Source organism: Colossoma macropomum, unplaced genomic scaffold, assembly GCF_904425465.1.
Source record: "Colossoma macropomum unplaced genomic scaffold, Colossoma_macropomum, whole genome shotgun sequence".
NCBI classification, from domain to species: Eukaryota; Metazoa; Chordata; class Actinopteri; order Characiformes; family Serrasalmidae; genus Colossoma; species Colossoma macropomum.
Genome location: NW_023494800.1, coordinates 14,873,329 through 14,898,853, shown reverse-complemented (window position 1 = coordinate 14,898,853; position 25,525 = coordinate 14,873,329). Strand labels below are relative to the sequence as shown.

General features: G+C 40.2%; 1 protein-coding gene across 2 annotated transcripts in view; it reads right to left on the bottom strand.

The window, feature by feature from the left end:
• The window catches only part of gria4b (glutamate receptor, ionotropic, AMPA 4b), a 129,360-nt gene extending 104,718 nt beyond the window's left edge, over window positions 1–24,642 (bottom strand). For both annotated transcript variants that reach the window (XM_036587785.1, XM_036587784.1), the window contains exons 1-2: window positions 24,406–24,642; window positions 22,550–22,708 (exon numbers count right to left, since the gene is read on the bottom strand). In XM_036587785.1, the coding sequence (XP_036443678.1) occupies window positions 22,550–22,708; window positions 24,406–24,493 (247 nt within the window). In that variant the 5' untranslated portion in view covers window positions 24,494–24,642. The remainder of the gene's footprint in view (window positions 1–22,549; window positions 22,709–24,405) is intronic.
• Window positions 24,643–25,525: the final 883 nt, after the last annotated feature.

Below are 25,525 nucleotides of genomic sequence, written 5' to 3'. Positions count from 1 at the left end.
TTTAAGTTCCGTTTTAGACCTGTGAAGTAAAAAAAAAGTTTTCGAAACAGAAAACAAAATCAAAATTGATCAGACAATGTTGCTACAGCATCAGTTTGTCTTACTGTATCTTTTCAGCCTTTGTACAAAAATGAGTTTAAGGTTGTCTGCTTTACTCAAAACCTCTCAGTTTGTCTTGAAACATTAGCTTCTTTAACTACAATTTTTTTGGAGGGGGGAGGAGGGTTACCCCCCCCATGATGCTACCAACAGGGAGGGTAAAGTCATGAAGCATGTACCCAATCCAAGATATGTGAAGGACCACTGAATCTTTTAAACTCTGCTAATTCAACATTTTTGGACAACACGCTTGGAGGAGAAAACTAACTTCCAATTCTGGTACATCAGCTAACAATACCCATGTAGGCTGGATCACGCTGAGTGATGGGAGAAGGGCCAACCTATCCAACCAGACAGAGCCAATTATGCTGTCTTGGACATCTTGCCACAGAGATCTATCCCCTCACCCTGGGTGATCTCCTGAAAATAGGTCCAATGCTTAGATAGGTGCGCCCACAGGCCTCGATAAGAGGATACTAGGTCTTTGTGCCCTCCCATAACTAAACACCTTCCCAATCCTGGCGCAAAGCCTGAGATAGGCTATGGCAGTAAAACTGTACAGAACAGTCTGAAAGCAGCCACTTCAGCAAAACTGCATTTGACAGTTGGAAAATAGTAGAGATTTTAAGGGTCGCTACAGCAAACAGAAAAGATGGCGAATAATGAGAGACGAACTAAACTAAAAATGGTGCTGTTTATCAGAGTAAAATCCACAGGAATCAGGTTACTGGCCAAAGCTGAACCTGAACTGACCCTGTAAATTCAAAGAGTCTCTATACCACATGCAGTGTAACGAAAAGGGGTGGAGAAGCAAATATGGAGAAAATTTAATTATAGAAGTGTTTAATAATGAAAGGGAAATTAATCCATGTCCATGTCTATCAGTCAAGTAGGACATAAGTTATATATATTTATTGCCCATCCAGTGTTTAACCCAAGTTGGAACCCATTACTGTGCCACATGGGAGCCCCCATTTACTAATATCTAGTGATTAGAACAGTTAGCATTTGATTCACTTATGTGAGTGGTTGCATAATATGTTACGGCATTTATTTTTTACATTGTACAATGTATAAGCAAACAGATAGCTCATAGTGACAGTCTCTCTGATATCTCTTACTGTATCATCAAAATACAATCAACAGAGCTCATTCAGTAACGGCAGGATTTAGAGAACTTCTAAACTCATTCAATAGAGATTATGAGAAATGCAACGTGTGAATACATCATTTCACGCACTGCCTGTTAAAATCAAATGTGAAGCAATCAAATGCATTTAAATGAGGCCCGTGTTAAATGAGTCAGACTGCGCGAGTGGCACAGAACACAGTGCTCTTGCACAGCTGGATGTGTGAACACAGTGAACTCACACCAAACTCCACTGATCAAACTGCAGCCCTCTGTGGCATCGCTTCTCCCTTTCAATTAAAAGCACTTTACTGCGATAGCCTCTTTGTTTCCTTTACCTTTCAATAAAGAGTTTCACAAAGAGAGCCCTCATCACTTTTAATCTTAATGAGGAGAAGAAAAAGAGGAGAGAGAGGCTTTACGCTGCCAAGAAAAAAAAAACAAACGGAAAGCAATGAGGACAGAGAGAGAGAGAGCTAGAGAGAGTGTGTGTGAGAGAGAGAGAGAGAGAGAGATTCACAATAAGCGAGAAACAGAGCCAGGGACAGTGAGGGTTTAGGTGAGAGAGAGAAAATCAGGGAGAGAGAATAACAGCTAGAGGAGAAAAACAAATTGAGAGAAAGAGGTAGACATAGAGAAAGAGAGAGTGAGAGAGATGGGGTGACAGTGACATGCAGACTAATTAAAAAAAGAGCAATCAGGAGTTCATGCGAGGCCTGTGTCTGCCAGCGTCCCCCCAGCCTGGCTCCAGGGGATTTGAAAGATTGAAAAAAGGGGATGGGGGTGGAGGTGGAGGTGCTTACAAAACCAGAAAAAAACCACTGAGGCAAACAGTGTGCACTGCGACAAAATCAAATCAGGCCTACAAAAGAAATAATTACACATTTTCTCATAATATTACACAGAAAAGCAGTCCTGCAGTTTAACTTTTAATTGGAATGACTCACAAAACCTATAACTGGGCCAAATCAAATAACACCATGACCAGGCGAGGAATCAAGAAACAGAATCATTAAAACGAGCAACTGAAAAAATAGAGCTTACAGTGGCTTCTGTAAGTTGTATCTGGGCTGAGCAAATCAGGTCTAATGTTTTTTTTTTCCCCAACAGAACAAAAGCAAAAAAGTTTCAGCCAGGCAACAATCAACACTGAGTGATGCAAAATGGTGAAATTCATGCAGAAACTGGTTCTTTATTTAGTACATTAAAGACTCAAGTCTCACTTCCAGTCATTGTTCTACTTTGGCTGTCTGCATTCAGGAGAATATCTTTTTTGGACAGAATGTTGGAGACTCTGACTAGAGGGACCTACATCCTTGCGAGAGACCTCTGAAGTTGTGCGTCATTCTGTAGCCAGCGTCATGCCCACATTAGGAACTCCAGATCTAAGCTTTTTTTTCTCTATCTTCTCTATCTCGATAGCTATTTTTGCTGTCGCGTCCTGTGGTAAACAAACATGTTCCAAATGCACATTTTGTCCTGTGTACTTTTTTACTCTGAGTGTCGCAACATTTTCTGAGTTACCAGATCACTTAGCAGTCAAAATATGAACAATGCTACATGCATGCCACGAGCAGGCTAACACTTTTTCTCCTGCTAATGTTCCTAATTGAAACGATGTTACATGGAACTTAACCACTATTATATAACATCATCATCTACTATTGCCAAAGTAACTAAACTACCATATTAAAGCTTGCTGAGGTACTTTGGTGACTGCAAGTCTTTGGATGTCAGTTGAGCAATGTTAGCCTGCACTTAGCAACATTCATATTTCATATTCATTAAGGACCTTGTAATTCAGAGGATCTAGTGGCATTTGGGGGAAAAATGTATGTAAGGCAAAGCACATCAGGTTTGGAACATTTCTGTTTGCCACAGAGTAGACACCATTTTTTAAAAGCGCCATTGATTTTTCCCACTGTTCCAACTGTTGAGAAGTTCACAATATAGGCATGAAGCCAACTACAGAATGACAACACAACTTCAGAGGCATATACAATAAAAACATGATGCATGTGCTTGATTCAAATGCATGTATAATTTACAAGTGAATAAAATATATTACACATGCACAACATTGGCTTTCAGTTAAGAATGTAATGATTTCAATTCATCCATCTATCCATCCATCATCTTAGCCACTTATCCTTCTGGGTTGCAGAGGGGGCTGGAACGTTCAACAGGCGAAGGGCACGAAACACTTTAAAACACAGTATTGGGGATCACACACTAAACAACATGGAATCACACACTCAACTTTTAAGTTGTTGCTGAACTGGATGGAACTGAACTACTAGGACATGCAAATAAACAAACGTGGAGCAGCTTGCTGCTGTTTTCTCTGCCATTTGCAATGTAATGTACAGTAAAGAAGCAGCAGATAAACATATTTATTTTATTAAGTTATGAATTTAAAAATGTGATCAGTGTGGTTTTTTTTTTCATTTTAAATGTACATAAAATTGACTGTGCTCGTGCCTTAAACTCAGCTGATTAAAAAGCTTCGCTCCACACGTCAGTGACTTTTCGCTATTTTTCTTTGTTTATTTGCTGTTTTTTCTGATGCAGAAGTCTGTTCAGAATTGGCCCTTGACCAGCATAAACTACTAGATTACGCTCAGAATGGGGTCGAAACTACTCGGACTGGTCTGAAACGCAATCAGGAGACCTTCGCACACTACTCGATTCTCTGTTCAACTGTCAACTCCGACTGACGCAACAATCCTCACACCAGAGCCAACCAGCACAGACTTAGCTAGACTGAGAATCAGGGTAAAATGTGGGGTGAAAGTCGTGTAGTGTAGCCCCAGCTTAATACACTCTTCTTTCTCTTTCTAGGGTCTCTCATTTGCTGTCTTCTGTGGAAACCACTGATCAAAAGCAGGCATCTGGGTGTATTCTATCATAGCAAAGTGGGTGGAGAGTGGGAGGAGCTCGAATGACTGCAATGTTTTTCTGAAGTCACTTATAAATTATAGGTCATGATTTTTAGGGCTTCAAAAATTGAATCGAATCTCGACTTCGGAATCCAAAAACATTCCGAGCCTGAATACATGTGTATCGTTCCACCTCTGCTTTGATTTTACTTGTGATTTATTCGTTTAGAAATGATGTACACATTTGAATCAGGTGAATTTGGTACATTACTTTTTCCAGCATAATATCCAGTAGCCTTTAACTGACAACACTTAAATTCAGGCCCATGTTTATTGCAGCCAGACACTCGACACTCTCCTCTAACTGACTGAACTCTCAGCAAAAGCATTCAATTCATTTGACACAAAATGGATCTCAGCAAAGATACATTTGCATTTGTTATTTCTGAGTTGCCTCACATTCATGATATACTATTGCCTGGAAATATGTGCTCTCTAACCATGGAATAAATCATTCCCTCTTCTGGTGGTTTACGAGTACCTCCAATAAAAGGCCAGCTATACTCTTTGACTGTACTTTGACGGTAGCACATTAGAGCCAAGTTCAAAGTGAAAATATTCAACCTTCAGAAGACATAAGAGAACATTTCCAAACAAAGCCTGGAGTAATAAACCTGTCTGGTCTAGTTAGCTATGCTATCCCTCACTGAAGGCTGTTTATTCACCTTCTCTCCTGTGTCAGCTTTTCCTGGCATTCCCCCATTCCTTCATCCAAAGCCTTTCATCCTGCTTACTACACACCAGTCCATCACTCACCTTAAACAGGACTAGCTGCTTGATATATTAGATAGCCTTTGCAACACTGCTACGTGCTGGGGTGGGACCCGTGACCGTTTTAGAAGTCAAGGGCATTGCAGATGTACTGCAACAAATAACAGCAATCCGATTTTATAACCTCACATACAACATCTATTTGTGCTGTAATACCCAACCATTGCTAACATCAAAGTATTTTATTGACCACCTAGGAATATGACTGAGAGGAACAGGTATTGTCCAAGAGAGGGAGGCACATGGGTGATTTATGCATCAATTCTTGATGTGCTGGAGGGAAGTGTGTCAGGCAGAATGATCACAGTTACTTTAACTCTGTGAGGGATAGTGTCAAATGAAAAGATATACAATGTGGAAAGCATCTCCACCTTGCCTCAGGTATTTATGTTATCAAATAAAAGCCCCAAACAAACAGAACAGCCCCTCATGCTGGCTCCACTTATTCAATTAGTGATGTAATTCAGACATTTTTCAAATCACTACCATCCTCTATTGTACAGTGGCTTAGAGCTGGTACAGCTAATATCCCACTGGAGTCACTGTTTGCTCCATGTCTCCACAGATAATGTCTGGTCCCTAGACCCCGGTGATAAAACTATAACAATAAAACTATACTCTCTGTTCCACTATTCCTCTGGTATTAGCAGAAAAGGTTTGAACTTTGGCAACTCCTCCAGCACACTACTCGATCTGCACTGTGCATGCTCCACTGTCCACTCTCATGCATTCACACACTATACTATGTTTACAATGCGGCCCGTTCTGGACCTCACATGCCTATCTTTTTATGATGTTGTATTAGCAGATTAGCTTGGCAAAACACATTTCATCAGATCTGCTCAAATATTAGCAAATCATGAAACTGCACCGGCCATGCGCACCACCATAAAGCAGTTTTTAATGCAGAAACCACTTAGTAGTCTTATTCTCTTTCCTAGGTTAACACTATTAAGTTTCTGTCTTTTTAAGGGGGTGAAAACATTCAGGTTAGTGCACAAGGAGATGAGCAGGATATGGACAAAGACCTGCTGTTACTATCATTTTGGTTTAGCATGAAAGCATGTGTGTAGCTGAATCTCAAATGGCTCCTTACTCCCTATCAGGGGTGTAATGTTATGCAACTTTCATGGTACAATACATATTGTTGATTCTGCATCACAATCAAATACATTTCCGATACAGAATTAGAAAAGAATGATAACTTCAAAATGTATTTTTGCTTTTGCTCATTTTTGGTAATCCCCAAAATGTTTTTTTTTTGAGTAATTCCCAGTGTTTCTTTAAAAGACACTACAAGTTCATTTACAATCTGATCTTGTGTTTCTATATAAAGTATGGCTTCTACATTCTGGCTGAAATGAGGGAGAGTGGACTTTCTCACGTGGCTCAATCACTTCCAGCAAACTGTGGTATCCACAACTGAATAATGGTGGACTCTACCTGAATAGAGGTGCAAAAAGGTAGCTATTAACATCCCTTCGGAGTGAGTTGTTTTGTTCTGCTGTTCAGAATAAGCACTTAGTGGCTGCTTGAATCCTCTAGGGAGAAGTAGCCGCTGAGACTTGTGTTTTCTCCACGAGGCTTAAACTTCTTATTAAAAGCTCCATTTAAAGTTTAACAGAAAATCTGAATAAGAAGTTCACTAACTTTAGCACTGTGTTTTCTCCTTGAACAGGTAAATGATACATTTGGGTGATTCCACAAATGAGTTATCATATTTAAGGTATTAGCACAGGTATTTGAGCCTCACATTAAGCAATGTTGGCACTCTGTCACCGTTCATTCTATTATTACTTGCCAATCATTATTGTACTCAACCGAAAATCCTACAGTAACAACAGCTTGCTATTGTTACTGTAGTACCCATGCAGGTTAAGAATGCTACTGTTTACAAAGCAAAATCACACTTAAAGCTCTGTGTTGTCAATCATATGTAGGACAGCATGCCAACCAGCAGAGAAGAGTGCAAAATACACACATGATAACAGCTGGGGAATATGGCCTTTTTATCATGGCTCCATCTCTGCTGTAGAATGCCTACATATATGCCGTACAGATCGGATAGTGCTGGTGGGCGTTGATAAAAGTAAAGTGTTCTAAGCATATTTGACAATGGTGCGCATGCGTGGTGCAAATCCGGCAGGGGATGTAGATCGGGTAACAACAATGGCAGTAGTTAGCTAGCTATTTTCAGAGTTGATCCTATGCAGAGTAAAACGCTACAAATTGGGCATTAGGACACATATATCATATTTACTGATAAAACTATGACAAAACTAGTAAATTCATGCAACGCATATAATACTGATAATTACTGATAAAACTAAAACTACGATCTACATATAAGGCCTTTATTGTCTTTTTTATTGTCATACTGGTTTAACTAATATAAGTGTTTTACATCTTTTATGCCCTTTATGCTTTATACTTGCTTTAAAATTGCCTGACACTGAATTGATCTAATTGATCAAAATTGAATAGTATTGAACTGAGTTGTGTTCTACTGAATTTAATTGAACTGAATGAGTTTAAATGCAGTAGTATGCAAAAAGTTTGGCACCCCAAAAATAACATGTTTTGCAGAAGTGAAAATAAGTACACATCCTCTACAAGGAACATACTTCTGCACATTTTATTGCACTATTGTTATTCTAATTATTGCCAAATTTAATATCTTGGAAAAACAATAAATAAAACACACGTTATGGCACATATTACATTTTGTGTTTTATTTTTTTTCTAATATGTGAAACTTAGCAATGTGTGCACTAAAATTAGCAGAAAAAGGCCCTTTTACGTTTAAACTTATTTTCACTTAAAAAAAACCCAAAACAGGTCATTTGACCAGGGATGAAGAGTTTCATTCCAAAACAATGAATTTTATTTTTCTTCATGATATTCAGGACTTTAAGAAAAATCAATACTATATCATGATTAGTCTTTAGAAAAATGACGTTATGTCAACTGTTATTCTTTTCAAACTTATTCTTGTTACGAATTGATATACAAAATTTTGGAATGCAACTCTTCAAGTATTGATTTTTGGCCATGTTGCCCAGCTCTACATATTCCCCTCGTACATATTTAAACAACACCTTCGCATACGTCTACCCTTCTAGCCCTCCCATCCATATCTGTACTGTGCACATACTCATGCAAAGGGATCGTGTGTCTAGTTCCTGATTGTAGAGGCAGTCAGATCTGCTGGCAGGTGATGAAAGGAGGCTGACAATGCATGGGACCTGCCAGAAGAGGGAGGAGGCCTGACAGGCAGCTCCTGTCCCCCAGCGTCCATGCTGCTGCCGGCCGGCCTTGTGCATGGGACTGAGGTGATCCATCACATCAGCCCTGCCATGTTTCTGGAGCACAGCTTGAAAGACGGCTGACGATGCCATGGGTGAGCGTCCCACAGGCCTGGAGGAGAGGCACTTTGAAAAAGGTTCAGAAGGTTTGAATGGATCGAATCTACTTGGCCCTGACAGAGGCAGCTGCTCAGCAGAGCGAGGCACTTTGAGGCAAGTACAAAGGCTCTAATCAGTGCAGATACCTGGCCAGGCACAAAGATAGCCGCAATGGAGTGCACCGAATAGAATTCCGAGGGATCTGGCCCATGGTTCAAGGATTTATGGAGGGAGCACTGAAGGACATCCAGGGAGCTTTTAATCACTGGGAGAAATATAGTTTTGACAAAGACGGCTGCACAGTGAGGTCGGAGGAGAGGAGAAGTAGACAGCTAGCACACAGGCCTCAAATAAAAGCCATGACTGTGAAGAGAATACTGGCCAATGAATTTTTATGTCTGGGCGTGTGTGTATGTGACAATGCATGTGTGTGACTGAGGAAGAGAGATATTACGATTGCTCTGTGGGACACAGTCAGTCAGCCCTGGAACACTATGTATGTATGCTGCCTGCCTTGTCTGGCTTCAAGGAATACTCTGGAGTTTTTCAAAGTAACCTCTATCTGCCGCATGTGTAGCATATGGTCAGTTATCGGGCTGCACGAAATGACCATAAAATGTATAAAGCTGGTAGATATCATAAAGTCGATATGATAAGTGATAAAATACGATTAAAATAGTGTGTTTCTGACTGGGCGAGCCACAAATACAGCCTTTGTTCTAAAATTAACTGTCCTTTCAGCAAATAGCAAAAAATGTAACGTTACAAAAGCACCATTCACTACTGTGCAAAATACAAATATTGCAGTTGTAATAGCTACATACGTTAGAAATGCAGGCACACATTTGTGTACTACAAGGCTGAAAAACTGTCAGCGTTACCTGACAAGCTTTTCCTATAAAGCCAATATTTCTATTATCTAGGTCTATATATGCCTACAAAAATGATTAAATATGTATTTAACTCCTTAAAAAGCCTTTTACGGTGATGGTGGTTTGTTGTGAAAGTAGCCATTTCTGCTTCACACATTTTACACATGACAAGGAGAGTGAGAATAGTCATCACATTTAAAGTATTATTACAGGCCAGTAGTTCAGAATAGAGTCATTTTTGAGCTGTGCACATGCATGTTTCGTAATTGGCAGTTTAGCCAAATGGTTAAATTATTTGCTGTGCTCTTTCATCGCCTCTCGTAACAATACGATTCATCATGCAGCGGAGACAATCATTTTGGTGCATTTCCCTGTACTTATACTCATTATAGGCGTGTTTCAGCATCATCAGGATGCCATATCTTCATGGCGATAAAATTACTGTCTGTGGTAATCAATAGTATAACTGTGATTAGGGCTAGTGTCCCTAGCAGCAATCTTAGCAGGAGCAGTCTGCTTCTACAGCTAGTGCCAAGTGTTATGGCCTCTCAAGGAGATCTCAGCATTTGACACAAAGCCTTTTAAATGTTTGTTTTTTTAGTGCTCTTAACCACAAAATAACAATCAACATTAAACTATCACTGCACAAATTAGTTAATGCCCATATCTGCCACTGCTCCCCACTTAGCAGCAATATACAATAATAAGTTTATATAATAAATATAGGTATAAAATCAACGTAAGTGCAAGACTTAATTTAAGTGTAGCCATTAGAGTCTGGATCCAGTTTGAAAAGGTGCATTTTAAGGCAGGATTTGAAGGTAGGAAGAAAGTCAATATTACGTATGTCCTGTGGGAGAAAGTTCCAGTCTGCTAAGCTTCTGGCTTTCACCGGCTTTTATGTTGTGCAGATTTGCTTTAAAGGGCAGATCATGGAAAACCACATTTCCTCCACTTTTTTTTCAAATAAAAGAATTTGCAGTAATATGTAAACGCTTTTAACCTCTTAACATCCCAGGCCTATTACATACTAAGGCTTATTATTTAGTATCTACAGGGACTTCAATGCAAATTGGCTGAGCTCTACCTAGTGCAATAAAACTTTGGGTCCTGGCCATGCAAGGGGTTAAAGTTTCAAAACATACCATTCACTCCATTGTTCATGCAGTCCATATATGGGAACTATGCTGCCTGTTTCAAATGAACTGCTTCTGTGATGACACAAGAACCAACTAACTTACATTATCCACCTGTTCAAACTATAGAAATTTAGCTGTCCATTCACACTGAAGTTTTAAGCAGTGTTTTAGCTCTGAATGCTTTCTGAATGAGGCATAATACAGAACAGCCAATCAGAATAGAGCTAATTTATGTCAAATCAGTCTTAAAGTCACAATAAAAAAATGTAAGGATAAACAGATGTTTTAAAATAGTGAGGTAAAAATAAACTATGACAATTTTTGGTACAAAAAAACTACACAAATGTTCTAAGTGGGACCCAATGGAAAAAATTAAATACAAGAAAAATGTAGGATCTGCACCCTTTAATGAAGAGCCTTGTTTGGGGTTCCAGGTGCAGCACTGTCTCCCTTTTGCTGAAATGCAAAGCTGAAAATATAGCTGGTCTAACTGACCTAATATTTAACAAGAGGACACTCTTAAAATCCTTCACAGCCAACTTATGTGATAAACTCTAAGTAATTTTCACAAAAAAGTGTGGTAACAAATTCTCCCATGTTTCCTCTGAACTAATACTGCTCCATTTTTGTAGTAGCTTGGAATGCAGACGCTTACGGGATGTGAAGGCAGAGAAGGACACACCAGTGCGTCCTCAAAATTTGGCCAAGAGAGGGATGCTTTCTTGGCCGCACATCAGATTATTTTCAAACACTGCTTATGAGGCCAACAAATGAGATGCAGCCTAGATTAAAAACCACCTGAGATCCTTTAAACTGTCACTGGAAAAGCAAGAAACCCTCTTTCCCCACGATCACACCACCATCACCCCTAGGAGCCCTAAGCTCATCCTGCAGTGATGGGTTCTTCAGGGAGCTCAGCGTGCGAGCTCTGCTGGAGACAGCAGCCTGCTGATGAGAGAAGACCTGATCCGAACCATCCCAAACTGCAGGACAGAGCTGCAGAGACACGGCCGCTGGAGAGGTCTCATCAGGAGTAGAATCCAGATCACTTACAGACTGCTCAGAGCCCTGTCTCCAGGGGCAAGAGAGGAAACGCTTCAGCAGAATGTTAAAAAAAGCATAGGACACATAAGCTAAAGCACAAAGACACCAACACACACTGCGACATATAAATAAAATGCAGAAAAATGCAGGACGCAGCCAAAGCAGGGCGTGAACATACACTATATGTTCAAAGGTATCCAGACACCCCTTCTAATTAGTGAACTCAGTTATATTGTGAGGCACCCATTACTGACAAAGGTGTTCAATCAAGCTTGTATCTCCACAGAAAAGTGCTGACAGTATAATGTGACACTCTCAGGCATCTGCACCTGAGCCTAAGTTCACCATGCCCAATGCCAAGCCTCAGCAAGAAGGGAATAAAGCTCTCCAGCATTGTGCACTGAAACTGCGATTTGTGAGGTGATGGAGCAGTGAATACCTTTGGAGTGACATTTGTGATCCAGAACTAACCATCCAGCATCAGTACCTGACCTCACTAAAGTGCTAGAGGCTGAATGCACTGAAATCCTCACAGTAATGTTCCAAACTCTCATTCTCAGAAGAGTAAAGGCCGTTATTGCAGCCAAGAGAGGACAAACTCTCGGTTAATACTCTTAGTTTCAGAAGAAATAATGGATGATCAATTTGGACATATAACTCTTCTAGGTTCCATAGGGTGTATATGTCTTAAAATATTTCTCCTTACATCTTCATTAATTCTTTCTCACTTGTAGCTCATTGAAACAAGCAGAAAAATTACTCAAAATATTTTATTATTATTCATATTCAAGAAGTTATATCTTGTTTACTGTAAAGAAAAGCCATGTTTTTATCATATTTTCATACTAAAATGGACAGGAAAATGTTGGAAATGTGCTCTACAGTCATATGCAAAAGTTTGAACTCCTCTGGTTAAACTATATGTTTTGTTGATTTGCTATCTTAAAGTAAGCTACCACATTGAGAACACACCTAAATAAGGCACTGTTCTGCAAATTTTGTGCATGAAAAACAATGTGCATGAAAAACTTTCACTTAGAAAATCAACAAAACACACAAAATGACAATAGTAACTCCTGATTTCTAAGAGTTAAGGATGTGAACGCAGTGCACACAGAATGGTGAATACTGAACATGAATATGAATATGAATATTGAATGTGGCTGTTCTTGCTTCAGCTGTGTGTATTTGAATACAGTCATGATCGCTGATGAATGAGATAGCATCCTGTCAATCAGAGCTACTGTAAGTAGGAAGCAGATTAACCTCACTATTCCCCAGGCCTTTTCCTTTCTCCCACACCATACATCTCCTCCTCTCTCCATCAAACAGCTCCAGATCACTGGAGACTTCTCACCTCCACCTCCCTCCCACTGCAGCTGCCTGCAGGAGGCCACTATTGATTCAGTAGCTGTACTGGGTGATACATTATCCATACCGATATACCAGTACTGGTGTCACAAAACCGTAGTGATTTTTTTCGTTTTTTTTTACTGACAGACAACAAAAACTGTAAGATTCACTGTAGTATGATATTAAAAGAAACAGCACAAACAAAACAGTCAGAGCAAAACAAGCTTTGGCCAGTTTGTAACACACTCTTTTAGCACAGATTACAAGGCCTTGGAAGCAAGGATTCATTAACTTTATGAATACTGACTTAAATATCATTTGACACCTAGATACAGTGATATATTTGAAAATACTGCGATACTGAATTGTATCACCCATCACTGCTCGAGAATTAGTGCTGACAGTGTTGGCCATATTAAAATTCAATATGAAGATGTTTTCTAAATATTTCATCGTAACAGATGATATTCTGCTCTGTTCTGTTACAATGAAACAAGGTCTTGACTGAATTTTTGATATGTATCTGTTAAATGTCTGAGCTTTGCAGTCTTCTAAGTGTATACTACTCATATTGGTTTGACTCAGAGGAATAAACGTTCTCAGGTTAGATTTGTTACAGGACTGGAATATTTTTCCCCTCTGATATGCTGCATTTTCTGCCAAAATCAGGCTAAATTCAATTCCCATCAATTACAGCTGAAAGATTAATCGTTTTTATGTCAAAATCGCAATTTGAAAGAGTAAAATTTTCATAGAGAACAAGCTGCATTTTTAACTGTAGCCTATATTATTAACACCATTGCCTTCACAGACGTTAAGCAAGGAAATTTAACCTAATAATGCAGAGCTTGTGTGCCGCCTGTAGTTGTGTTAGACTCATCGAAAACAACTAAACTCCCATGTGCTGTGTACATAACAACACATCTACAACTAACAGGCAGTCTGGCACACTACATTCAGTCTTCAAGCCTCAAGCTAGAAAAAATGAATGTGTCGTCTTACTGGGACAAAAAAAGGTGTCTGATTTATAGAAAATTACTGCAATTTAAATCAAAGTAGCAATTAGATGTTTTCCTCCTTTGATACTAACATGACATCTCTAATCTCAAGCCATACCACTTTTAAAAGTCCAATCATTTTCAACGCTTTCCATACCAGCCTTCTAACAAATTCAGTCCCATAAGTGCACAAAACAACAGATGTCACAATACCACTTTTTCTTTTCTGATACCAATATTGATATTGAAACCTTCAATATTGGTACTGATAATTATACGATTTTTTTCTTTAAAAACTACTATGCTTTAAATAAGATATGTTTAATTGAAGCACTTCACTTTAGACAAGTAACTGAAAGTAGGCTATCATGCTCAAAATACCCCAACACTCTGCTATCCACAGGAAGAAATACACAGCTAATCTTCACACAGTGTGAGTGTGTTTTATTTCAGGACAGATTTGTTACAGGATTGGATCAGATTCATTCCTTTTTCTCTCTGACATTCAATCCAACGTTTGCTGCTGATATCAGTCCAATGACCATCAATACTGATATTCCATCTCTAATGGCAACAACTTTGAAAAAAGCCCAGCATACATATGCTAAGCCCTGCCCCCCTCCCTGCCCACTGCACTCTGATAGGTGGACAGAGTTCACTAGATGACTAATTTTGATCACTGACAGTGGTCTCCATGAAAGATGGTAAATGGGAGACCCTCAGATGAGACTGAGGGGCCTATATGATATTCAGTTTTAAATTTCCATAGACTGTTTCGAAACATTTTTTTTTCATTTTTCGATACTCTACTGAAATCATTATGACTTTTTTTCATATTTTGAATTGTTCTCTCAAAATAATCTGAATCACCAAGCAAATGATAAACATTGCTGTTTATGTCTATCAATGCAGCTGAAGTTAAAAATCTGTATTGTTGTGTGACACCAATACCATTAAGTATATAGTTAAAACATCCCTCAGCACTGTTGACTTATGCAAACATCATCACAACACAAAGTATGAGAGGAAAGAGGGGCTGAGAAAGAGACATGGTGCTGCACCCTTAACTGTGGTAGCGAGAGATAAAGCGATACTGGCTGGAACGCTGTTCACAGAAGCTTCCTATCTGCAGAAACAGTCCCTCCACAAGCCCCTGGCATTCAACGTCACTGCCTGGCTCCTGTGCTCTGCTCTGATTTCTGGTAGCCAAAGCACATGGAAGACAAAGCCTTCTGCGAGCAGCACTGCGACACAGGGGACGCCATGGCTTCAAACACATGCAGAAATACATGCGCAATCCAGTTCTGTTTGTCACAGAGTCTTCAGTGTGGACAGAACAAACATAGCAGGAAAAGTCTTCCCCATCAAGAAATCAAATGAGGCAGCCGCTCGTGGAGGAGAAAGGATTTTGCATATAAAAAGAACAGCTCTTGTTGAAGGAAGTCTGCAAACTACACTACAATAAGCTCTCATACGAGTCCAGCATGTGTTAAGGAACATTCCAGCACGCACTGAGAATTTCGTGCCTATTGAATCAAAATCTGATTTTTTTTCATGTGCCAAAAACAAGATGTGTGAAGAAATTGTCTTTGTGCATGTATCACATAAATTATTGTATATGGTATATTATAAATATTAGTAAATTTATCCTGTGAAATACTCAACACAGAATAATCTACAAATTCACTATAATCTACAATACAAAAGGTTCCTAAATGGTTCTTGGCTTGGATGTACAGTTCTAAGGAAAATATTTAAAAGGTGCTGAACCTTTACATTACGTAACCCATCTTCTCAGTAGCCATAAAAGGTCATTTGTGCTTGTTTGGAGGTCCCTGAGTCTAACTATGCATTCTTCCTGCACGTTAACATTTTTAGAAGTGTTTTTATTGTGTTTAAATGCTATTTTTAAATACTTGTCCATAATTTCTATATCAAGAAAGCTGCAGCTGTGCTGTCGTTTTACCTAGGCACAGCAGCATTTGCGGAGATGTGAAGTGTTTTCACAGCAGAGGGTTCTCACCCCCTACCCTTTCGTCCATCATTGCTCACTAGCAGCTCAACACAGTGTCACAACATTTCACACAAAGATGATGTGCGTCGATTTCCATTCCATTTCCTACACTTTCTTCTTACAAAAACAAAAGACGTGCAATGGGTGAAGAGCATAATTACAGTGTAATGCACTGTTACAGATGTATTACTGTACAGATATTCAATATTAAAGATGAAAACAGTGCACGTATGGAGTAGAAGAAGGTCGTGGCTTCAAATCCCAGGACTGACTGGGTGTACCTGATTGAGCCCTTGGGCAAGGCACTTAACCACTGCCCTAGGCGAGTCTGCTGGCGATGCTGTGCTGCTCCGTGACTTGGTATGTTTAGGTAGCAAATGACAAATATCCCTAGTAGGATCAATGAAGTGTATAACATATGATGCTAGTGATCCCAATAACACTAATAAACAATTAAAGGCCTAATTGTTGTCATTCAAATCCTCAGTCTAACGCTGGCTGACACATCCAGGGCCTACAGATGCACATGGCTTTCTGCTCTGATCTCTGTTTAGTTCAGCAGTTCAGCTGATTCAACACTAGAGAATGCCTAAGCCCAATGACACATAAAGGCAAAAGATTAGATTTTCGGCCCTTGACGGCAAAAAAAAAGTGAAGTATGATATTTAGAGGATTTGAAAGGAGGCGCAAAACATCACTTCAGCCTGGAGCAGAGCACTTGAAGCAGTGCAACGTGAAGAGCAGCTGAATTCCCCCATGCTACGAGTGAATAGCTTGAGCTTGAGCTCAGTGGTGAGCTGGATACGCTAGTGTGGTGATGCTATCACAGGAACTGATAGCACCGTCGGAGAGGAACTTGACTCGCTGCAACAGAATTATACAGAGAGGAGGCTCAACAACGCTGCCATTCTGCTGCGTCTGCACACGGCTTGGGATAAAAAAGAAAAAAGCCAAAGAGAGAATTTCCCCCATGAAGGTCACAGGAAGTCCTGCTGGTGTGTGGTAAACTGTCGCTCGCTCATTGGCTACAGCACATGCTCACTGTTCTCTGCTTAATTTAGCCATTGATTGTGCGAACTAACACAGCAGCATTGAGGGAAGGGAGACTGGAGAAGGACCGCATAAGGCAGAGAAATCATCATGAGCAAATAATCTGTCCTCTACCCATCCTACTCGTGGCAGCCACGGCTCCCCAGTGAGGAATAAAAGCCTTCATGTGCAACAAACTGCAAGCCAAGCCATGCCCAGCAGAAGAAATGAGGAGAAAAAAAGAAAAGAGAGCAAGACACTGAGGATGAATAGGCTGCACCATGCGGGCTACCAGGCCAGGATACTGTGCATAAACAGGGTACATTCTCACAAATAAAGGTTCCTTAATGGTTCTTGGGTTGGCTGTACAGTTCTAGAGAAAAAAAGGCTCTTTGTAGCAGTGTCATAGAAGAACCACTTTCCTTAAAGAACCATTCAATGGATGGTTCTTTTTCTTGTAAATGAGATGTGCCAGTTTGACAAACCTTTAAAGAACCTCAACACAAAGATTCTATACCAGTTTTTTTTTCTCTAAAACTGCACACCTTAAAAACCATTAACCAAGCAGTTACAACAGAAATAAAAAGGGCAACAGTGACCTGTTATATCTGATGAATATGATGGCGCTGACAGGTATAATGCTGACTAATGGAGAAGACAGAGTAAGATAAAGTAACCAGCAAGATCTGAGGTTCAACAGTGTACATGAGTGAAGGCTCACTATCTGGCAAGTAACAGGTCACTGTTGCCCTTTTTATTTATGTTGCTTTTCAATGATTTTAAGGAGTTTATGACCTAATTGATAACCATTAATCAGAGGTGGGCATGTACTTCAGTAAAATATTGATGTACTCCCCTCAGTATTTTCAAATAATAATACTCCAGTATATTACTGAGTAAAGGAATTTACTTTTTACCCATTTTAAAATTTAGCCTTTCATATTTAGTTAATAATTCCTTTTATCTGCTTAAATTCATAATGTTTTGTTGGTGACAAAATCTTTACTGCTTTGAGACTGGTCACGCCTCTGACTTTGGAGTCGCAGCATTTTCTTTTAGTCCAAAAGAATCCCAAAAAGATCTTTAGTCATCTTTCATCTTCAGTTCCTATGCTGATGGTTCCACTGCAGTTACATAGGTTTCTAAGTGCCTAAGTAGTTTTTTGACCCATTATACATCTACTCAAATAGTTTTTTGGAAAGGTTCTTTTATTTGAGTTATTATTTTACCCAAGCAGTAATACTTTTACTTGAGCATGGGTTTAGGCAACTCCACCTCTGCCATTAATGAACTATTCATAAAAGCTTTATATGGGAAGTCTTATTGTAAAGTGGTCCCACTGACAAAAATAATAATTTAAACAAACAACTACTAGGTGGTTCTTTAAGGAAAAGTGGTTCTACTATGTCATTGCCATATCTTGCTCTATGACAGTTTTACTTGTTAGAGTGCAGGTAAATCCTTCCACTGGTAAAGAACGTTTACATTGTAGTTTACAATGTAGAGGCTCTTTAAGCTTTTAAAGTGTTCACAACCACACATCTCATTTAAAAAGTATTGCTTTAAACAATCACCCATTGACAGGTTCTTTAGAGAACCAGATATGGTTCTTCCATGGCAACTCTCCGAAGAACTCCTTTTGGCACCTTTAGTTCCACTATGATTTACACAGGCCACAAAATGGCGAGTAATTGACTGAGTAGCTAATCTTCTTAACTGAAACCGATTGTTCATACACAGTAATGACACCAGCACTTATCAGAGCCGGCGTGAATTACTGATACCACACTTGTGTGCATTTAATCTGACGAGCAAATTAAACGAGCCACATAAATTCTGCATCAAATCTATCATTATTGCCTAGAAGCCGGCCTATCTTTATCTTTATGAACAGGTCCTTTAAACGCTGAGAACATGGCACATTATTTCATGGGATAAAGGCTTCAAAGCAGCAAGTATGAGAGCAGCAGCAGGGAAGATGTGGTATCATGAATTTTCTGCATTGTGATAACACACAAATCATTAGTGACGTTTACATTGCAGAGGACACTAATAACTCAGCTGCTGGTGGGTTATCAGAACATAATGCATGTTAATGTACAAAACAGGTATTTTTAGTACTTCTGTTGTAAGTATTTAGTAAAAATGCAGTGAAAATCCATCACCCACAGAAGTCTTGCTTTGATGAATTACAGTGTCTTTTACGCTGGCACAGAGTGACAAGTCCATTCCAGGGATTTCATTGCTAGACACAGCCAACACAACAAGCAGACATACTGAAAATGCTTTTTACTAGTTTGAGCTAGGGCTGCATGATACAGACAAATTACAAGTATTATGATTATACTGCTGCGTATTATGACATCTATGCACTGCAACACACTGACGATTCAATAATGTATTTTATGGTTTTCATGGAGATCTGCTTATGGCATTTGTGTGGGTTTAAAATAACAGTCTTGATTTAGACACCATTTCCAACCTCACTTCCAATCTCCCTTAGAATAACCCCTTAAATGGTCAGGACCCTCCAGCAGGTCCCAAGTTTTACTACACACTTCTATAAGCTCAGCCAGTTTGCACAGTAGTCCCTGTAGTTACTCAAAATAAGCCTTAGTATGTAATAAGCCTGAGATTTTAAGGGGTTAAAGAGGCTGTTTTTGTTACTGTGCCTTTAAGACTGATATGTACACTACTGTTCAAAATTTTGGAATCACCATTCAAGTTCTGTATCACTATTTCCATTTATATAAAATTTGTTGAAGATAACATCCATATGTCTCATATTTAAAGAGATATCTCTAAGAAATGACTATAAATAAATAATTACAGAACAATGTTTAACATTTAATGTCATCTTCATCATTTACATCTTAAAACATCTTCTTGTGTCTCATTTAAAGTACACTGTATAGCTTATTATTGAAACAATAGCAACAATTAATACAACAGATGTAAATGAACTCTGTTCTGATTGGCCACCTTCAATTGTGCCTCATTCAATAAATAATCTGGCCTGAAACACTCCTTATAACTTCAGTGTGAATGGGCAGGGCTAAACTGCTGTAGACATAATAGGTGGATACATGTAAATGCTGATACATGTGACTTTTGTGATGTCATTAAAACACTGAACTGAAAACAGGCTGTTTTTGCAGCTTAGTTTCCTTATATGGACTTTCTGGTGTGAGGAGTGAACAGTTTGGTACCTTTAATAATATTTACATACTACATCAAACTGTTTTCTTAAAAAAAAAAAAACAAGTAAAATTCAGTTTTCTGTGATATGGTCCCTTTAAAGACTTGCCTACATTACTCTGACAAAACAACATATGTACAGTAGATAGTAAAGAAAAACACTGTAGTTAGAGGTCTTATTTGCATATTGCAGAGTTCTGTGTTGTCAGTGTTGCAAAGGCCAATATCATAACAATGATGAACAAACAATACATTGTGCAGCCTCAGTCTGAGTGCTGGAAATCCCAGATGGAGTGAAAAGATAAAGGGCATTCAGAGCTGAGCATTACGCTGCGGAAGTAGCTGAAGCAGAGGCGTGGGCCAGAGCTGAGCTGTGGCTGGCTGATGTGATGGCTGCTCCGCGCTGACCTTACGCTGGCGCGCCTGAGCCTGATGGGAAGTGACAAAAGCCTGAATGTAGGAGAGGATGGTGGGGGAGCTTTACTGTGACAGCAGCACGAAGAAGGCCCTCGCTGGCCCAGACTGCCCTGGAATAGTGCTGCAAAATGTAGCTGAAGATTCAAAGCCTTTTCAGCTATACAACATGGTAAACAATTCAAACCTTTAAATTTCAAAACTCCCAATTCTTTATGTATGTAGGCTGACATTACCTTTACATTCTGTCCACAGACGAAACAAACTGCACATGATATCTGACTCGGATAGGTACACCCATTAGCATACTAATGCCAACCTTTGTTCATTTAATTTCCGGTAAAAAATGACCATTAAGTACAAGTGATTAAGGAAAAAAGCAGAAAACCTATACTTGACAGAAATTCACACAGAAGATTCAAAAATTGAATATAATTTTTGTCTTTCGGTATTTACTGTGTCCACCCTTTGCCTTTATTACAAGTTCCATTCTTTTTGGGAGACTTTCAGTTTTTCAAAGAGATATTTCAACACCTCCAAAGGTAAGTCTTGTTTGCATTTTCTGCTTCTAACAATCCAAGCAAATGTAACCCCCTTAATGGTCCAACAGCAGGCCCCAAAGTTTTATTACACACCTCTTTAACCTAAGAATAGCTTAGCCAGTTTGCACTGAAGTCCCTGTAGTTACTGAATAATAAGCCTTAGTATCTAATAAGCTTGGGATTTTAAGGGGTTAACATTCGCCTGTCTCTCAATGATGAAAGCTTCATCTGATTTTTGGTTGTTAACCAAGTCCTGCACAATTGTTAGGATTCCCACTTCCACTATAATTATTAATGATGTTTTAAATGCTGTTTTGACTGGAAATTAAATAAATGAAGAGTGACTCAGTGGCATGGACAGCACTGCAAAAAATAAAGGTAGCATGTGCACCTAGAACTAGACATAGGGTGTAACCCATTCTGAATTTGTTTTAAACACAGTGTTATGCCTATATCATCTCACTGTTAATCCCTTCAGAACATGCTGAATAATGCCTTGTTTAAAGTATTAAGTATTTGATGTATTTAACAATTGAAGAGTTGTGTTTTAAAAAATGGACTGAATTCAAAAATTGAATTGAAACACTGACATCTTTTAAATCCCAGACATACTACATTGTAATACTTATTACTCAATCACTATATAAACCAGACTGGCTGAGTTATTCTTAGGAAGTGCATAATAAAGGTTTGAACCCCGTTGGAGCCCTTAAATGGTTCTGGGCATTTAAGGGTCTAATTCAGCTGTGACATTTTGAATGTTTTTCTGCGTTCAATCCAAAAAAACACTGGTTGCTGTAGACAATGACTATTAAGCATTGAGACTTCACTTGGTATAGGTATCAAAGTCAAAATAATGGTATTGTGCAAACTCCGCTCTGTATTTCTCTTGGTGGCACTAACACAACCCACCATTTTCTCTCTCTCTCCTTCGGGCCAAAGCCTAGATCGCATAAGCATGAGCCATACCAGCAGCCTCTTTCCAAACAAACCATGACAGACCTAGCCTGCTCTACTGAGAGATCTAAATTAGGGCAACCGCAGAAACACGCACAGATGAAAACACATTTGCACGATGCGGGCGCATGTCAGTGCGAACTCACATAATAACCATGCATTCGCACGCTTGTGCTCGTGAAACACACGCTGAGATGAAGAGAGTGCATGTCCTTTTTTACAGGGGCACGGGTGCACACACACACACACACACACACACACACACACACACATTATACAGTGTCATTGTGAGTGAATGCACTTAGCCTGTTATTTGTGTCAGTAGAGAGCCTGGGGATAGATCTCTCAGAGAGACACAAGCACTGGCTGGACACAGCCCAGGAAGTGCCCTCTCACAATGCAGGCCATACACTGTACCATTCTTCTCAGGTAGTATCTATTCTTCTTATTATGCACTTTAGTTATATATCACTCACACTGCTGTCCATTACTGAATTCCAACAACAGCTCAGGTCAAACCAACCAACCCCCCCACCACAACGCTGCCTCTTCAACCCTTTCCACAACAACACCTCCCCCTCTTCCTGCGCCTAATTAAGCAGCTCGAATGAAAGCGGCTGGTAAGCCAGACTCCAGGCTGGACTCACAGGCATTGGTCACGGCGAAGCTGTTGGCCGTCTCGATGTTGTCCACGTGGGGCACCAGGTTAAAGGGTGCCTCCGACGCATTGGGGCTCGTGTTGTGCAGAAATATGGCCAAGCGAAAGGCAGTGTACTCCTGATCTGTGTTTCTGATAAACAGTCCGCCTGCAGGAGAGAGAGAGACAGAGAGTAGGATATTACACTCTGCACCCAATAATAAGCCAGTTGCTTAATTATGTCCCTTACAAAGACAAGGAAGAGGACAAAATCATGGACACCCAAAATGCAAACAGCCTTGAATCACTGGAAACAGAGAAGCAGAGATGAAGAGAGGGATGGAGAAAGAGAATGAGAAAGAGAAATGGATAGTATACTCTGCACCAAAAATGAGGACAATGTCTTGATTAAATCCTTTACCAAGATGAGAAAAAGGACAAAATAATGTAAACTCAAAATACAAACAGCATCGAAACATGTGAGGCACCCGAAAAATGTTGCAGAGATGGAAAGAGGGATGGAGAGAGGGATGGAGAGAGAAAATGAGAAATGTATATTATATTTTGCACCAAAAAAGAGGACAGTTGCTTGATTATGTCCTTTACTAAGATGAGAAAAAGGACAAAATAACAGAAAACTAATGCAAACAGCATCAAAACACTTGAAACGTGTGACAAATATTACAGAGATGGAGAGATAGATGGAGAGAGATGATATTACTCTGCACCTATAAGAGGACAGTTGTTTGTGTCCTTTGCAATGATGAGGAAGAGGACAAAGTGATGGACATACATACAAAATATTACTATAACACTCAAGCCCTGAAAACGCTGCAGAAATGGACAGAAAAAAAGGTATTATACTCTGCACTATATAAAAGGGCAGTTGTTAGATTATGTCCAAGGCTAGGAAAAGGGAAAAGGACAAAATATCAGAAACTGAAGATGGAAACACCTGAAAAAAGAGAGGGATATTACACTCTGCACCACAGAAAAGGGCAGTTCCATAATTGTAGACGACGTCCTTTACCAAGATGAGGAAAGGACAAAATAATGGAAACCCAAACGTAGCACTCATTTGGGAAAAAAACAAAGCTGTCCCAAATGAGGAACGTACACATTCTACTGAGATGCTCTTAAGCACCCAGCATCATGCATAGCTAATCGGGCCCCAAACTGAAACAGTACGACCCCCTGTTTGGAACCTGCACATTGAGTTTTGCCCACCAAGGGCGATCCGCTGACCCCAATGTAATTACAGTCAAATGTGACACATTCCGGGGGCCAGAAAAAGTGGGCAGCTCGCGCCCCACGGCGTGATGCAGCAGCGGCATTAATTAAAAGCACTTTGGAGAGACGAGGAAGCGCGCGCCGCGCACTGATACGCGTTTAAAGCCACATAAACTCAATGCCTGCTAAAATCAAGCGAATAAAACACGCCCGCCCTAAACTTTCAATGTCTCCGTGTTCTCGTCTTGCTCCATCCAAGCAGAGAGAGAGAGAGAGAGAGAGAGAGAGAGAGAGAGAGAGAGCATCCCGGAGAGTGCCGTAGGGACCCACTGCAGTGGCGCTGTCACGGTGCGCTTCAGTAAACCAGCCACAGCGTTCATCCCCCCTCAAAAAACACCACCAGTCTTAGCAAACGCACTTTAATATGCTACAAACACAGTTTTCTCGGAACATGCTGCGTCCTTCCGCAACAATTTTGCGACCCGAAGCCCTTAACGCACGGGTTCATTCAAGCATCCACGTCCTACACTTTGTCAAGCGAGGAAAGAAACACGAGGCAGCGGAAGAATAAAACGCCCAAACCTTTCATTTGTTTCTTTCGCGGCTCGCTGAAGCAGCGCAGCCCCGTTTACTCACCGATCTGAACGCTGCTCGGAAAGGCGCCCATAGTGAGACCCCAAACGCAAGAGAAGACCAGCAGAAGACGACGACAAGAAATCCTCATTTTTGTTGGGTTAAAAACTATTGCGAGACATTGAGCATGACGTCAGGTGGGAGAAAGGACAAGAAAGGAGAAGCGATGTTAGCAATCCATTTTTGTTACTGGGTTTTTTTTTGGCCCCCGCAGTGGCGCGAAACCCTGGTGCAACTCCGTTCGCCAGTACGCGCTCCACATGCAGGATGGGGGGAGGAAGCTGCGCACAGGCGCTGGGGGCTTTTTTCCCCGCCTGTATTCCGACAAACCACGCCCCCTGCGCTGGGTAGGGGTGCCTCACCGCCTGAACCAGGACTGAACAGAAGTGTCTGTATGTCAGAGCTAGAACCGAATAGACATATTTGCCTTCCTGAGCTAGAACTTCATAGAACTATTTGTCTTCCTGAGCTAGAACTGAATAGACATGTTTGTCTTCCTGAGCTAGAACTGAATAGAAATATTAGCCTTCTTGAACTAGAACTGAACATAAATATTAGTCTTTCTGAGATAGAACTGAAATGTCTGTTTTCCTCAGTTAAAATTGGGTAGAAATATCTGATTTTCTGCATTAGGATTGGAAGGTAGTATCTCGTCTCCTGCACTACGATTGGTTGGTAGTATTCTGCTTCCTGGGCTGGGATTGGCTAGAAAGAGGACTGCTTGTGAGTATAAACTACTTGCCAATCCTCCACGCGGGGGGCGGGGCTTGTCGCAATACGGGTGGGTAAAAAATATTAATAGTAACGCATGAGCCCCAAACGTCACACTTGACCCTTTCAGCCATCAGAGCTGGCTGCGCTGTTCATCTGCATTGTTTTAGTAACGGAAATGATGATGTACAGCGAAACAGCATTACAGCTACGACAAGCGTCCAAAGTCACGTGACGGTGCTCGCTGTTGAACTGTCCCAGTCACAGTGGCGTTTAAGGCAGAGAGCAATGTAACACAACTGTAACAACACTGACACTCTGGGTTGCCACTGCTATTCTAACCAAGTCTACAGCTCCTGTGAAAAGACAGACGCAAACCAAAGACCAAAGAGACAAAGCAAGACAAAAGTTA